We start from the raw sequence: 15,138 nt of genomic DNA, 5'->3' as shown, positions 1-15,138 counted from the left end.
ACAGTATCAGTCAAAAGTTTGGACACACCTACTCATTCCAGGGTTTTTCTTTATTTTTAAAATGTTCTACATTGTAGAATAATAGTGAGGACATCAAAACTCTGATATGGAATCATGTACTAACCAAAAAAGTGTTAAACAAATCAAAATATATTTTGTATTTGAGATTCTTCAAAACTACTTCAAAGTAGTTTGCCTTGATGACAGTTTTGCACACTCTTGGCAGCTTTGCACACTCCCAAGGCACCTTGAGTTGAACCAGCACCTCCCCCCAGTACATTTGTATCTGTCCCTTAGCTACCCTTTGCCAAGTTAAGAAACACAAGATGCTTTATGAAATTAAAAACAATAGCAGTATTGAGTTTAATAGAAAAACAACAGTTTAGCTATGTCTTCCTCTCTGTTGAGTATCGAGAAGTAGGCTGACTTTGAATTGGTAGACCTAATTTTGCTAATTCCACCTGTACCTTTAGATCTAGCCAGAATTAACCTTGGGTAACTGAGCGGTTGGTGAATAGTCTATTTCAGTTGATATATCTGATATGAAAATTATATGTTGAGTGCCTCCCGAGTGGCGCAGCAGTCTAAGGCACTGCATCGTAGTGTTGCTTCGTCACTACAGCCTTGGGTTCAATCCCAGTCTATGTCATTACCGGCTGTGGCTGGGAGTCCCATAGGGCGTCGTCTGGGTTATAGGGGAGGGTTTGGCTGAGGGGGCTTTACTCTGCTCACCGCGCTCTATCCTTGATAGTTCCAACTGTGCCACTGGCTTTAATTCCAGTTTGTCTACACATTAATAGTTGACATTTTGAATTCACATCTCCACCACAACCAAAAATCTAAGTTAAAGTATAGGATCAAATCAAACTTTATCTAACATTTGTTTTGATTTGATTTAGTCCTATTCTTTAACTTAGATTTTTTTTTTGGTTGAGGTTGAAATCAATTATTAATTTGTAGACAAACTAGAAATAAAGCCAGACTTAGTCAATGGCACAGATGGAACTATCCAAGCAGAAGATAAATCTCCTTCAAATGTTGACATTTGGTTTGCGTTGACAACCAAATACAATTCAATATCACTTTCGAAATACAATAAATAGCCTATTAACTTGTCGACAAGTTAACAAATTATACAGTATGTTGGATTCATGTCTCCAACCCAACCAAAAATAAAAGTTAAAGGGCCAACCTCATAGTGTGAATATATATATATATATATATATATATATATATATAAAACACACAAAAAATCTCATTTTTGACTGCACTGGGCCTTTAAAGAATGGGATTAAGCCAGTGTCTCAGATTTAACTATCCAAGCAGTAGATACTGTACATCTCCTTTAAATGTTAATATTTAAAGAAACTCTCAAAACATACTGTCCAACTGTATACATGAATACCATTGCTTTACAATAAACATATTTGAAACAAAATGTTGATATTTGTTTGCGTTGTCAACCAAACACAAATTAACATAACTTTAGGCTGTTTACTATATTACAAAAGTGAAGGCTATCTTACAAACTCATGTAACATTCGGCATTAAAATGAGAAACCCATCCATGGCCACATTTTGAAGTTCCTAAAACTATAAATGTCTTCTTGTGTAGTCATGTAAAGCATGCGTGTTCAAGACAGAATGCATGGGTCATTGCAGATCTGTAGAGATCTTGAGCGTGTTCGAGTGGATCACTTTTGTCAAGTCAGTGACCATTGTTAGTCACAGCCTTTCAAAGTGTGTTGCATTATGAGGATAAAAATTGTCTGACTAGCGCCTACATTGTGATCAAAGGTCACATCGTTTTGACTACAGTCGACTGCAAGTTTCTGCAGTTGCTCGTCACCAACTTCCCCCTGCAGCCATCGCCTGCACTGTGGGAGGCTCTGTCAGTTGCTCGTCACCAACTTCACCCTGCAGCCATCGCCTGTCAGTTGTGTGTTTTTGTTTGACCCACCTCAACGTGAGCAGAGACTTAACCTAATGTTGCCAGAGTAAAATAACCACCTGAAACTAGATCCTCTACATACTAGTCTTGACTTGAATAAAAAAAGATGATGCCTTTGTTAACGTCCAAAAGCGGAAGTCGCGTCACAGGCTCTCTTTCCATTTCCCCTGAAAACCAGAACATCCGGTTGTTGGGGATTTGGGCAGAGACTTCCAAAGACGTGACTGAAACAGGAACCAACTTTGCTGCAATTCATGTATACAGTGGATATGTACAAATGAATGTGATATTTGAGTTTCTCTCTCACCAATTGAATGTACATTAGACTGGGAAAACAAATAAAATTATTGCCTGATGATCTTCTGAACTTCCCAATATCTTTCAGTCAGTTTAAGTCATACAGACCATACTTCCTTCAGCTTGAAATACGGGTCAAAGTACTGTCAGACTGATTTGTAATAGACTATCAGAGCACCAATTTAAAAAAGTCAACATTGGCTGTTGAGTACATCACTTTTTTTTTTACATGATGTGATCGCACATTTCTTTTTACATCAAAATGGGTTCGCGGGCCAAAAAAGTTTGGGAACCCATTTTAGATATTTGAAAGCATCGTGATAACAAATTGTAAATTTAACCAATATAGGTGGTAATCTTATTGACCAACGTCTCAACCAAACGTTATCCAACTATCCACGTTGAAATTACGTGGTGTGCCCAGCAGTAATCTTCTCTGATAAGCTGACTGGTAGAGAGAGTATAGGTTTAGAGGTAGAACAGGAGGCCCTGCCTTCAGTGCCCTGGACCCAACCCACTGATCTCATACTGAGAGGTTTAATTTAATCCCTATCCGGAAGACTGGGAGACTTAACCTCTACTTGAGTACCCCCCAGCCATTCCACGTAATGGATTTATTCTAGAACTAGCACACCTGATTTACAGGACATGTGTGTGTATGTCTACTTTGTTGGCTGTTCATACCAAGCCTCTAGACCACCCATCCCAGCTAACAATTCTAGGGAGAGAGAATGTTTTTGTAATGTTACTACCCTTAATGTTCCCCTGGTGTTTGAGTGTCCAGTTTTATGGAAAGGGAAAGGGGATACCTAGTCAGTTGCACAACTGAATGCATTCAACCAAAATGTGTCTCCTGCATTTAAACCAACCCCTCTGAATCAGAGAGGTGGGGGGCTGTAATCATGGTTGCCATGTTCTCAGAATATAAGATATTCATGTTCTAGACACCTTTCATGGGAACATTGCAAGAACATTCCATGTCTCCTAGGATGTTGAAAACAGGGTCATGTCATGGTCCCCTGTAAGTTTTTTGTCTAGGTCCCCGGCTTGTTCCGGGGACACTCCTAAAGACGTTTTAGGGCGTCGCCTGATGGTCCCAAAGAACATTTCTTCCCCCCAAAAAATGCTTTTCATTACACATCGCACCTTGTTCCAGTTTCTGAGCTCATCAAGGCCCTGATTTGTGAGCCACTGATCCATTCATAGCGCTTTGTCTGTCGGTAAGATAAGGGACACACATTCAGTGCTTTTAACTTGCCTATTTTACACACTTTGACCTACATGATTACATTGTGCATGTTCATTTATACAGTAACACCTCGGATTTAAAGAATGCCTAGAACAAATCAAATCAAATCAAATTTATTTATATAGCCCTTCGTACATCAGCTGATATCTCAAAGTGCTGTACAGAAACCCAGCCTAAAACCCCAAACAGCAAGCAATGCAGGTGTAGAAGCACGGTGGCTAGGAAAAACTCCCTAGAAAGGCCAAAACCTAGGAAGAAACCTAGAGAGGAACCAGGCTATGTGGGGTGGCCAGTCCTCTTCTGGCTGTGCCGGGTGGAGATTATAACAGAACATGGCCAAGATGTTCAAATGTTCATAAATGACCAGCATGGTCGAATAATAATAAGGCAGAACAGTTGAAACTGGAGCAGCAGCACAGTCAGGTGGAAGTTGAAACTGGAGCAGCAGCATGGCCAGGTGGACTGGGGACAGCAAGGAGTCATCATGTCAGGTAGTCCTGGGGCATGGTCCTAGGGCTCAGGTCAGTTGAAACTGGAACAGCAGCATGGCCAGGTGGACTGGGGACAGCAAGGAGTCATCATGTCAGGTAGTCCTGGAGCTCAGGTCCTAGGGCTCAGGTCCTCCGAGAGAGAGAAAGAAAGAGAGAAGGAGAGAATTAGAGAACGCACACTTAGATTCACACAGGACACCGAATAGGACAGGAGAAGTACTCCAGATATAACAAACTGACCCCAGCCCCCCGACACATAAACTACTGCAGCATAAATACTGAAGGCTGAGACAGGAGGGGTCAGGAGACACTGTGGCCCCATCCGAGGACAATCCCACTGAGCACACACTGGTTGAATCAATGCTGTTTCCACCAAAGAGATTATGTTGAACCATTGTGGAATAGAAATTGAATTGACATCTGTGCCCAGTGGGATGTTTCGGCAATAGGGACACTGAGCCAAGCTTTGCCATGTTTAAAGGGTTGAGGCAGGGTCAGTGTCAGAACAAATCAGTTGGGTGGGCATTTCCATGGGGGGGGCACGTTTTATTCACTGAATTGTGCAAGTGCACCATTTAAAAAAAATGTTTTGAGTAAAGACATAATTTAACTGTAACAAGGAACACAGCCAGTCATGTTCTCATCGGATTGTCAAACAAAAATTCTTATGTTACCTTCCCATGTTCCTCCAAACAAAATAATACCAACATCCGAACTGTGCACTGTGCACCCACCAAACTTTCCTAGATTCCAGTGGTGTAGTGTTATTTTTTTTTAGGTCAGAGAGCACAATGTAAAAAAGTATAGAAAAATTATGTAATTTCTCAACGTTTGTACTGACAGACTATCGAATATCATTCTAGAATAGGCCTATGCATAACATATTTCCTCCTATTGCCATGTCTGCCTATGCTCACACATTTGTCTCAAAACAATGTTATATTTTTAATACCCCCAAACACCAAGGTTAAATACCTCATTCCAAAATAGGCCATCATCCCAGTCAATTGTAAATGACAATTCCTCACGTTTTAGAGGTGCAATGTCCAAACTGCATGCCTGAAATTTGATCTCAATCAGTTTAATGGGAATATGCATTTAGATCTGCTTGAATTACTGTTTCGTGACCGAATTAAAGCAAATGGTGTTAACAAACCATGAGCTTTTCTTCAATATTTTTTACCAGCTCCGTGATATTCTGCACCGTTCCTCCGCAGGACAGCAGCGCTACATCTCTGAATAGCAAGTGGCTTAAACTATCTATTAAATATTGATGGGAAATGTAATGAACGATTGAATTGCAACTAAAATTCCATGAAAACGATAGAATGATAAAGTAACTAAATATGTAAGCTATAGCCGCCTATACATAGGTAAATAGTGGTTTCTTCCCTTTCTCTGTCTGGCACCAAAACCACATAGGCAGGATATGTGAAAGCATATATCCTGCCTAGTGTCGAGCGCTGTTGAGTTTTGTCTTTTTTTTTTGCTATTGAGCTTCAGATAAGAAATGACCGAGGATGTGGTTTTGGTGTGACATATTTTAGGACTACCATGCTACAGCATATGCTATTATATTCAGTTATTTTATGTAAAATACTAACTAATCATTATTTGATCTTGCCAGACATTGATTCAGCTTTGATCTAACTTTACTAACTTTTTTCAACACCATTGTGAGAAGTGATACTCTTATATTTGTAATAATAATAAGTGATTAGTAGAACTATTAGGCGTAGAAAACAGAATGATGAGGGTTATTTTAAGCGATTTGAGCGCCCTTTGAATCATGGCACTGGACAGCACCTTGACATATCGTTCCGGATTCCACTGCGCAATAAGCGGTCCGTGTTTTTTGGCAGACAGGCGGTGAATTTGGATCCTAGATTTCATTGGTGTGACGATAAGGTTCATGCGGTGGATCAGTTTGTTTGCATACGTAATCGAGGTGGTACGGTTTCTGTAAGCACTCGGACAGAAGGGAGGGTCACGAGTCCCAACCCCAAGTCCATAACGAACTGTTTGGAGAACAGCCGTTTTATAAACTCCTGGTAGAATTGTCTGTCTTTGGCGTTTCTTGTTTCATCGGATTTGTCCTGCTTGAAGTGGTCAAGCGTCCAACAGACGGTACTCAGAACACGCCTTTAGTTATTAATTATTCCCACCACCGCCAGAGAGAGAAAGGGAAGAAACCACTATTTACATATGTATAGGCTGCTATAGCTTACATATTTAGTGACTTTAGCATTCTATAGTTTTCATGGAATTTTAGTTGCAATTAAATCATTCATTACATTTCCCATCTATATTTTTACCAGCTCCGTTATATTCTGCACCATTCCTCCGCAGGACAGCAGCACCACATCTCTGTATAGCAAGTGGCTTAAACTATCTCCCAAAGAAAGCATCCGAGCAAGCGAAACAGCGCCCCTCTGTTTTACTATATGTAGCCCATGTACACACACTGAGACAGATGGGCGTTGTTTCGCTCGTTCAGATGCTTTATCTGAGATTGATGTGTCTTTTGGTCGGCACGAGTCTCCTCCAAATAAAGTATCTGTATTTCAATATTTTATTTGAATGAGGAAATGGCAGGGCGGGCCATGGCCCCTATAAGGCCTGCCCATAACGCCGGTCCTGGGTTGAGGTCTGTCATAACAAGAGCCTATTATCCCGGGAGATAAAGAACCAAGCGGGTGAATTGGTCCTTAGCCTTGCCCTCTCTCAGGTCGAAGATTTGATTTGATTTATTGGGATCCCCATTAGCCGACACCAATGGCGTCAGCTAGTCTTACTGAGGACCAACGAAAAATACATTATGGACAAAATACTTTATAATTTACATACATTTAAAAAGATTAACATGTAGTGTGTGTGTGCATCTATCAGTTACACATACATGTCAGTACATACACACAAGTAGGTCACATGGGGGAGAGACTTGCTTTGTTTTTTAATCTAGGCTTTCTGTTCACTTGTGCTATATAAAGATGGGAGTTCCATGCACTCACTGCTTGTATAATACTGTACGTTTCCTTGAAGTTGTTCTGGACCTGGGGACTATGAAAAGACCCCTGGTGGCATGTCTGGTGTAAGTTGACTATGCAAACAATTAGGAATTTCCAAGAAGTGACAGTCAGTCTTTCCTCAACTCTTAGCCAAGAGAAACTGTTCTGGGCCAGCTGCAGCTTAACTAGGTCTTTCTTTGAAGCACTTGACCTTATGACTGGACAATAATCAAGATCAGATAGAACTACAGCCTGCAGGACTTGATTTGTGGAGCAGAGCATCTCTTTATTAGACAGACCTCTCCCCATCTGTACAACCATTGAATCTATATGTCTTGACCATGACAGTTTACAATCTAAGGTAACACCAAGTAATTTAGTCTCAATTTATTCAACAGCCACACCATTCATTACCATATTCAGCTGAGGTCTAGAATTTAGGGAATGATTTGTACCAAATACAATGCTCTTAGTTTTAGTTTATTACTGGCCACCTAAGATGCTTGTGGCAGGCAGTAATCTGGTGGATCTGAGATCAACCAACTGATTCTTCGAGACTACATGCCGTTTAATCTAATTCACCCACCTTACCCCCACACAGATCAGCACGTGGGGCAGAAAGGCCTGATTTAGAGCCGCATGGGGCAGGAAAGCACGGTAGGCCTTGGTAACGTTGGTAACCAATAATCTAAAACGGTAAGCGCTGGAGCATCTGAGGACCTATTTTAATACTACTGGGCTTTTTCGCCCCCTTCAGCCCAGCTCACCACAAAATGATGTTTGAAGTCATCAATTTAAAAAAGGTTACATAGGCCAGTTGGCAGGGGATGGGAGCAAATGCTTGGAAACAGAGGAGTCGCTGCCTGAAAATCCTCATCGTTGTTTCTCTTTTGGACAAGTGCAAAATGTTTAAGTGCAGTAGAGTAGCACCTGTTCTGGCAAGGATAATCTCATACCCAGGTCTTAATGATAACGTTTCAAAACCGCAGAAGTAGATGAAATGACACAGACATCAAGTGTTTGTAGCTGCAACTGGGGTTTATGTTTCAGCACTCGATCACAATTATACATTGGGGGGGGTGTGATGTGCTCTCTACTAAGATTCTAGAAACGTGCACACACTCACACACAGAGAGAGAGATTGATATGGTAGAACTTAGACCGGAAACCACAAAAAAGGTGCAGACAGTGGCTGACAACAGAGGACAGTAGAAAACAGACATTAAATCAAACAATAGTCCAATTAAAAGACTACAGCAATGGACTCAGGCTTGTACAACTAGGGGTTAATAATGTAACAGCTCTTATTGGTCTGAAATGCATGTCTTGTTTGTAATAACTAACATACAGCCCTCTGTAATTTCCTTCATATTACAAATCTGTAAGACATACATAGGTTATTTCATCTTATACATCCAAGTAAAATACCCTTAAGTTAATTATAACATATCCATTCAGAACAAATATAATACATACCATTCTAATCTAAAATAATAAACAGATGTAAGATTCATTATCTTTACAGACTATCAAGTAAAACATCTTCATATAGACAGAACATTTAGTACAGCACGACAGCAGGGTTTTTGAAGGGATAATGACAGCAATCTCATATGTTGACACACATTAAGACGGTAACATCTTGCATAACGTCAGAGGAGAGTAGTTATGTAATTACACTTCTGTTTGTGCCAAGGATTAGAGAAATGGCTTTTTGGGTCTTCATAGTTATCATTATCATAATACTAAACCCAAATCCTGGAGATTCAAGTAGAGGGTCGAAGGTGAAAATCTTTTTGTACAGAAAGAGGAATGTCTCCAAATAGAAATCACACACGTTTAAGACAGCTAACTAAATCCATGTAAGATGTTAATACTAGTAAAGGTCTGGTCTTAAGACATGCAGAGTTAGTAGGTTAGTAGGTAAACAAACAACATTGGTTTATCCTAAACTGGACCCAACCACCTTGGAGCTGATACACGCGCACACACACACTGAGTGTGGTACAGCTAACCTTGTGGGGACACAATTCAGTCCCATTCAAAATCCTATTTTCCCTAACCTACTCTTAACCCAAAAACCTAACCTTAACCCTAAAACTAACCCTAGCTCCTAACCCCCCTAGAAATAGCATTTGACCTTGTGGGGACTAACAAAATGTCCCCAGTTTGTCAAATATTTGTTTGATTACTATTCTTGTGGGGACTACTATGCTTGTGGGGAAAACTGGTCCCCACAAGAATAGTTAAACAAGTCCACACACACACAATGTTATTGATTCAAGACAGATATAGTCACTAGCGCCACCATTAGAAATGTCCCCCGAGAGAAGATCTACCCTTATCGCTTTTGACTACTAAAACACACACACACACACACACAGCATTAGTATATGATTGATATGTGATATGTATTATGACCGTGATATTTGCTGATTGTATTAGAGTTCAGTAACCGGTTGTGTGATTGCCTTTCGCAGGAATCGACTGGTTGGTTGGTTAGTTGATTGATAGGTTAGTGTGAATTCTCCAGTCTGGTGTAACAACTCTTGATCAGGGTCCAATCAGGTGGGTGAAATACAATGATCTATAAAGTGCACAAGATGCTTGATGCTAGCTAGCTGAAGAGAATGACTTTGTACAGGACAACCTCTGACCTTACAAACGGGATAAAAAGCAGAGGTTACTGCATATATAGGGAATAAGGACTCATATCAGACAGGTCCAAGTATGTGATAATACTACAGCAGGTCTTTAGTATGGGATCTGGTTCTGGTAATACTGCAGCATATCGTAGGTCTTGCTCCTGAATAAAAGACAGAACACAGACAGTTAGCATGTGTATAGACAGTTAGTTAGCATGTACAGTTGAAGTAAGAAGTTTACATACACCTTAGCCAACTACATTTAAACTCAGTTTTTCACAATTCCTGACATTTAATCCTAGTACAAATTCCCTGTCTTAGGTCAGTTAGGATCACCACTTTATTTTAAGAATGGGTAATGTCAGAATAATAGTAGAGAGAATGATTTATTTAATATTTTACTTCTTTCATCACATTCCCAGTGGGTCAGAAGTTTACATACACTCAATTAGTATTTGGTAGCATTGCCTTTAAAATGTTTAACTTGGGTCAAATGTTTCAGGTAGCCTTCCACAAGCTTCCTACAATAAGTTGGGTGAATTTTGGCCCATTTCTCCTGACAGAGCTGGTGTAACGGAGTCAGGTTTATAGGCCTCCTTGCTCGCACACGCTTTTTCAGTTCTGCCCACACATTTTCTATAGGATTGAGGTCAGGGCTTTGTGATGGCCACTCCAATACCTTGACTTCGTTGTCCTTAAGCCATTTTGCCACAACTTTGGAAGTATGCTTGGGGTCATTGTCCATTTGGAAGACCCATTTGCAACCAAGCTTTAACTTCCTGACTGATGTCTTGAGATGTTGCTCCAATATATACACATATTTTTCTTGCCCCATGATGCCATCTATATTGTGAAGTGCACCAGTCCCCCCTGCAGCAAAGCACCCGCACAACATGATGCTGCCACCCCCATGCTTCACGGTTGGGATGGTGTTCTTCAGCTTGCAAGCCTCCCCTTTTTCCTCCAAACATAACGATGGTCATTATGGCCAAACAGTTCTATTTTTGGTTCATCAGACCAGAGGATATTTCTCCAAAAAGTACGATCTTTGTCCCCATGTGCAGTTGCAAACCGTAGTCTGGATTTTTAGTGGGTGTTTTGGAGCAATGGCTTCATCCTTGCTGAACGGCCTTACAGGTTATGTCGATATAGGACTCGCTTTACTGTGGATATAGATACCCGTTTCCTCCAGCATGTTCACAAGGTCCTTTGCTGTTGTTCTGGGATTGATTTGCACTTTTCGCACCAAAGTACGTTCATCTCTAGGAACGAGTCTCCTTCCTGAGCGGTATGACAGCTGTGTGGTCCCATGGTGTTTATACTTGTGTACTGTTGTACTTCTAAACGTGGTACCTTCAGGCATTTGGAAATTGCTCCCAAGGATGAACCAGACTTGTGATGTCAAGCAAAGAGGCACAGAGTTTGAAGGTAGGTCCTAAAATACATCCACAGGTACACCTCCAATTGACTCAAATTATGTCAATTGACCCATCAGAAGCTTCTAAAGCCATGACATCATTTTCTGGAATTTTCCAAGCTGTTTAAAGGCACAGTCAACTTAGTGTATGTAAACTTCTGACACACTGGAATTGTGATACAAGGAATTATAAGTGAAATAATCTGTCTGTAAACAATTGTTGGAAAAATTACTTGTGTCATGCACAAAGTAGATGTTCTAACAGACTTGCCAAAACTATAGTTTATTATCAAGAAATTTGTGGAGTGGCTGAAAAACGAGTTTTAATGACTCCAACCTAAGTGAATGTAAACTTCCGACTTCAACTGTATAAGCATGTGTATACAGACAGTCAGCATGTACAGTGCATTCGGGAAAAGCTTTCAGACCCCTAGACTTTTTCCAAATTTTGTTGTTACAGCCTTATTCTAAAATAGATTAAATGAACATGCTCCTCATTAATCTACACAGAATACCCCATAATGACAAAGCAAAAAACATATATATATATATTTTTTAAATCAAAATGTATTAAAAACAAATAACAGAAATACCTTATTTACATAAGTATTCAGACGGAAGCCACTCCTCAGTAAAAGGCCCATGAGAGCCCGCTTGGAGTTTGCCAAACAAAAGGCACCTAAAGACTCTCAGACCATTAGAAACAAGATTATCTGGTCTGATGAAACCAATATTGAACTATTTGGCCTGAATGCCAAGCTTCACATCTGGAGGAAACCTGGCACCATCCCTACCGTGAAGCATGGTAATGGCAGCATCATGCTGTAGGCATGTTTTTCAGCGGCAGGGACTGGGAGTCTAGTCAGGATCGTGGGAAAGATGAACGGAGCAAAGTACAGAGAAATCCTTGATGAAAACCTGCTCCAGAGCACTCAGGACCTCAGACTGGGGCAAAGGTTCACCTTCCAACAGGACAACGACCCTAAGCACACAGCGGCTTCGGGACAAGTCTCTGAATATCCTTGAATGGGCCTGCCAGAGCCCAGACTTGAACCTATATAGCTGTGCAGATACGCTCCCCATCCAACCTGACAGAGCTTGAGAGGATCTGCAGAGAAGAATGGGAGAAACTCCCCAAATACAGGTGTGCCAAGCTTGTAGCGTCATACACAAGAAGACTCAAGGCTGTAATCGCTGCCAAAGGTGCTTCAACAAAGTACTGAGTAAAGGGTTTGAATACTTATGTAAAATGCGATAGTTTATTTTTGATATATTTGAAAAAATTGCAAAAAAACTGTTTTTGATTTTGAGGTATTGTGTGTAGATTGATGAGGGAAAAAAACTATTTAATCCATTTTATAATGGTTGTAACATAACACAATGTGGAAAAAGTTAAGGGGTCTGAATACTTTCCGAATGCACTGTATAGCATCTGTATACAGTTAGTTAGCATGTATAAATAAGCATGTATAGCATTCGTATACAGACAGTTCGTTAGCATGTATAGCGTGTGTGTATATAGACTGTTAGCCAGCATGTATATATAGACAGTTAGCATGTATATAGATATTTCTGGTTATTGAGATGGGGTTATAGGAGTGAGGAAAGGCGCTAGAGACTGGAATGGGACAGGGCCATAGAGTGAGGGAAGGCGCTAGAGACTGGAAAGAGACAGGGCCATAGAGTGAGGGAAGGCGCTAGAGACTGGAAAGAGACAGGGCCATAGAGTGAGGGAAGGCGCTAGAGACTGGCAAGGGACAGGGCCATAGAGCGAGGGAAGGCACTAGAGACTGGAAAGGGACAGGGCCTCTGGTGTTACCTGCTGCTGAGGAAGCAGCTCTGGATGACCTTGATGATGTAAGCTGCCGCCTCCTTCTCACTCATACTGGGGTTGAACCGCTGCCTGTGAACCCAAACACACATGTTCAGAAATGGTCAAAAGAGACTTTGCAAAAATGTAATCTATGCACCCATGTGGTTTATTGATGTACTGACTTGAGCAGTTTGATGGTCTGTCCTCTGAAGCATGGTAGTCCAGTGTCCAGCATCAAAGTGACCAGAGACACCACAGCGTCCATGTAGGGCCTAACGCAGAGGAGGAAAAAAATCTGATTAACCCAAAAGAACGACAGTTTAGATGCAAATAAGATTGAGACACACCCACTCTTACCTGACGGCCAGGTACCCCCTGACACACATCTCCATGAACCATTTGAAGGGAGTGGCTTCCATCTTGCCTCCCATGATCATCACCATCTCATCAGTCAGCTTGATGTCCGGCTCCCAGCCCAGGTTACCACCAGGAGAACTCTCAAACATGAAGCCAAAGTCTGAAAGTAGATTTTTTTGTTAGACAACTAATATACAGTGGGGGACTAAAATGATTGACACCCTTGATAAAGATGAGCAGTAAATGACTGTATAAAATAACTCAAATACTGAGCTGTATTGGATATAAAAAAACATTTTGAAAATTGTATTTTATACTAACACAATTACACAAAGAAATAGATTTAGTTTAAACAAGTAATATTCGTTTTGCCTAAAAAAGATAGGAGTCTAAATTATTTACTTTCCCTCTCACCATTACGGGAGGTTAGCAGGTCTTGGGGGTATGATCTGTGACCCTTTCTCACTCATTATTCACAATTAATTCAGGATTATCCATAATCTTGGTAGCATCCACATTTAATTTAGAAATGTTAAGAAACATTATGTTCTTATTTACAATAAAAGTGACTCCAAAATGACACAATACATGATTTACCATTCATTTCTATTGGGCACAAAATAAATCAGAGAAACAACCTAAACGAACCGCAAATGCATCCAACAAATATTAAACTTTTGACTACTTTATTTATAAGAATCTTTAGGGGTTCTAACTTGAAATATACTTATTCCAGTCACGATATTAGAACTTATTGATTACGTCACATGTACATGTTAAAATTCTATTGGTGTTAGGGGTCAATGAAGAGTGAATAGGAACTTTGGGAATGGAAATTTACTGTGAGAGAAAAGGAAAACAGTATACGACCCCGGTCTGTCGAGTAAAGGTGAACAGGATGTCACTGATAAACATCATGGAGAAGTGACCGGAAAAAGAGGAACTGCTACCAGACTGTTTGACCAGAGCAACAGTTGGGCAACACATAAGAAGTTCCAAGAAGTTGTAACCCTACTCTCGTCATGACATATAAATGGTTGGTTGATCATGTGCAAAGTGTGCTTGCAGCTGAGGCACGCAAGTGGGTTGAATAAAATTGGTCTGCGCTTTCACCAGTCGTCCATTTGAGTCTTCACTCTGTTTGTACAATCATTTTGGCCCCTACCTTTTTGATAAAATTTTTTGTTTCTCTGAGAAATTGTATTAGTATAAAATAATATAATTTCCCCCTTTTTTGCCTACAATATACCCCAGTATTTTAAATTATTTATTTGATTAATTATTGCTCATCTTTATCAAAAGGTGTCCATTTCAGACCCCACTGTAAATTAAATTGAATATCTTTATTGTCCCAAAGATAAATAATGTGTCCCTTGCTATATTAAATGAATGATTGTGTGGATGAGGTTAAGGATGACTGATTGTGTACCAATACGGACTATGTTATGGATGATTTTGTACCTATGTGGATGAGGTGTCCCTTGCTGTCCAGCATGATGTTCCCGTTGTGTCTATCTTTGATTTGCAGCAGAAAGAGCAGCAGGCTGTAGGCTGCCATACTACGGATGAAGTTGTACCTCGCCTAGAAAGTGTGGGCGACGGAGAGAGAGAATAGGTTGCGCCTTCTGTGCACAATGTTGGTGAGGTAAAAGAGTTGATGTATATTAAGGCAACTGTTCCATTTTAATGACAAGAGACATACAGTGCCTTCAGAGAGTATTCAGACTTATTCCACATTTTGTTGGGTTACAGCCTGAATTCAAAATCGATTAAATATTATTTTTCTCTCACCCATCGACACACAATACCCCATAATGACAAAGTGAAAACATGTTTAGACATTTTAGCAAATGTATTGAAACTAAATACAGAAATCTCATTTACAGCTGTGAGTCTTTCTAGGAAAGTCT

At 40.4% G+C, this 15,138-nt stretch overlaps 1 protein-coding gene across 3 annotated transcripts in view; it reads right to left on the bottom strand.

The window, feature by feature from the left end:
- Positions 1 to 8,078: 8,078 nt before the first annotated feature.
- The window catches only part of LOC112219586 (phosphatidylinositol 4-kinase alpha-like), a 41,158-nt gene continuing 34,098 nt past the window's right edge, over positions 8,079 to 15,138 (bottom strand). For 2 of the 3 annotated variants that reach the window (XM_042302158.1, XM_042302159.1), the window contains exons 48-52: positions 14,690 to 14,810; positions 13,229 to 13,388; positions 13,054 to 13,143; positions 12,878 to 12,961; positions 8,079 to 9,802 (exon numbers count right to left, since the gene is read on the bottom strand). In XM_042302158.1, coding sequence (XP_042158092.1) covers positions 9,751 to 9,802; positions 12,878 to 12,961; positions 13,054 to 13,143; positions 13,229 to 13,388; positions 14,690 to 14,810 — 507 coding nt within the window. In that variant the 3' untranslated portion in view covers positions 8,079 to 9,750. Of the gene's footprint in view, positions 9,803 to 12,877; positions 12,962 to 13,053; positions 13,144 to 13,228; positions 13,389 to 14,689; positions 14,811 to 15,138 lie in introns of those variants that run through there. The other variant, XR_006079444.1, reaches the window with a different exon arrangement.

Source organism: Oncorhynchus tshawytscha, linkage group LG20 (genome assembly GCF_018296145.1).
Source record: "Oncorhynchus tshawytscha isolate Ot180627B linkage group LG20, Otsh_v2.0, whole genome shotgun sequence".
In the NCBI taxonomy this organism is placed as follows: Eukaryota; Metazoa; Chordata; class Actinopteri; order Salmoniformes; family Salmonidae; genus Oncorhynchus; species Oncorhynchus tshawytscha.
Note: the sequence above shows the minus strand (reverse complement) of the source record. Positions and strands in the feature narration are given on the sequence as shown.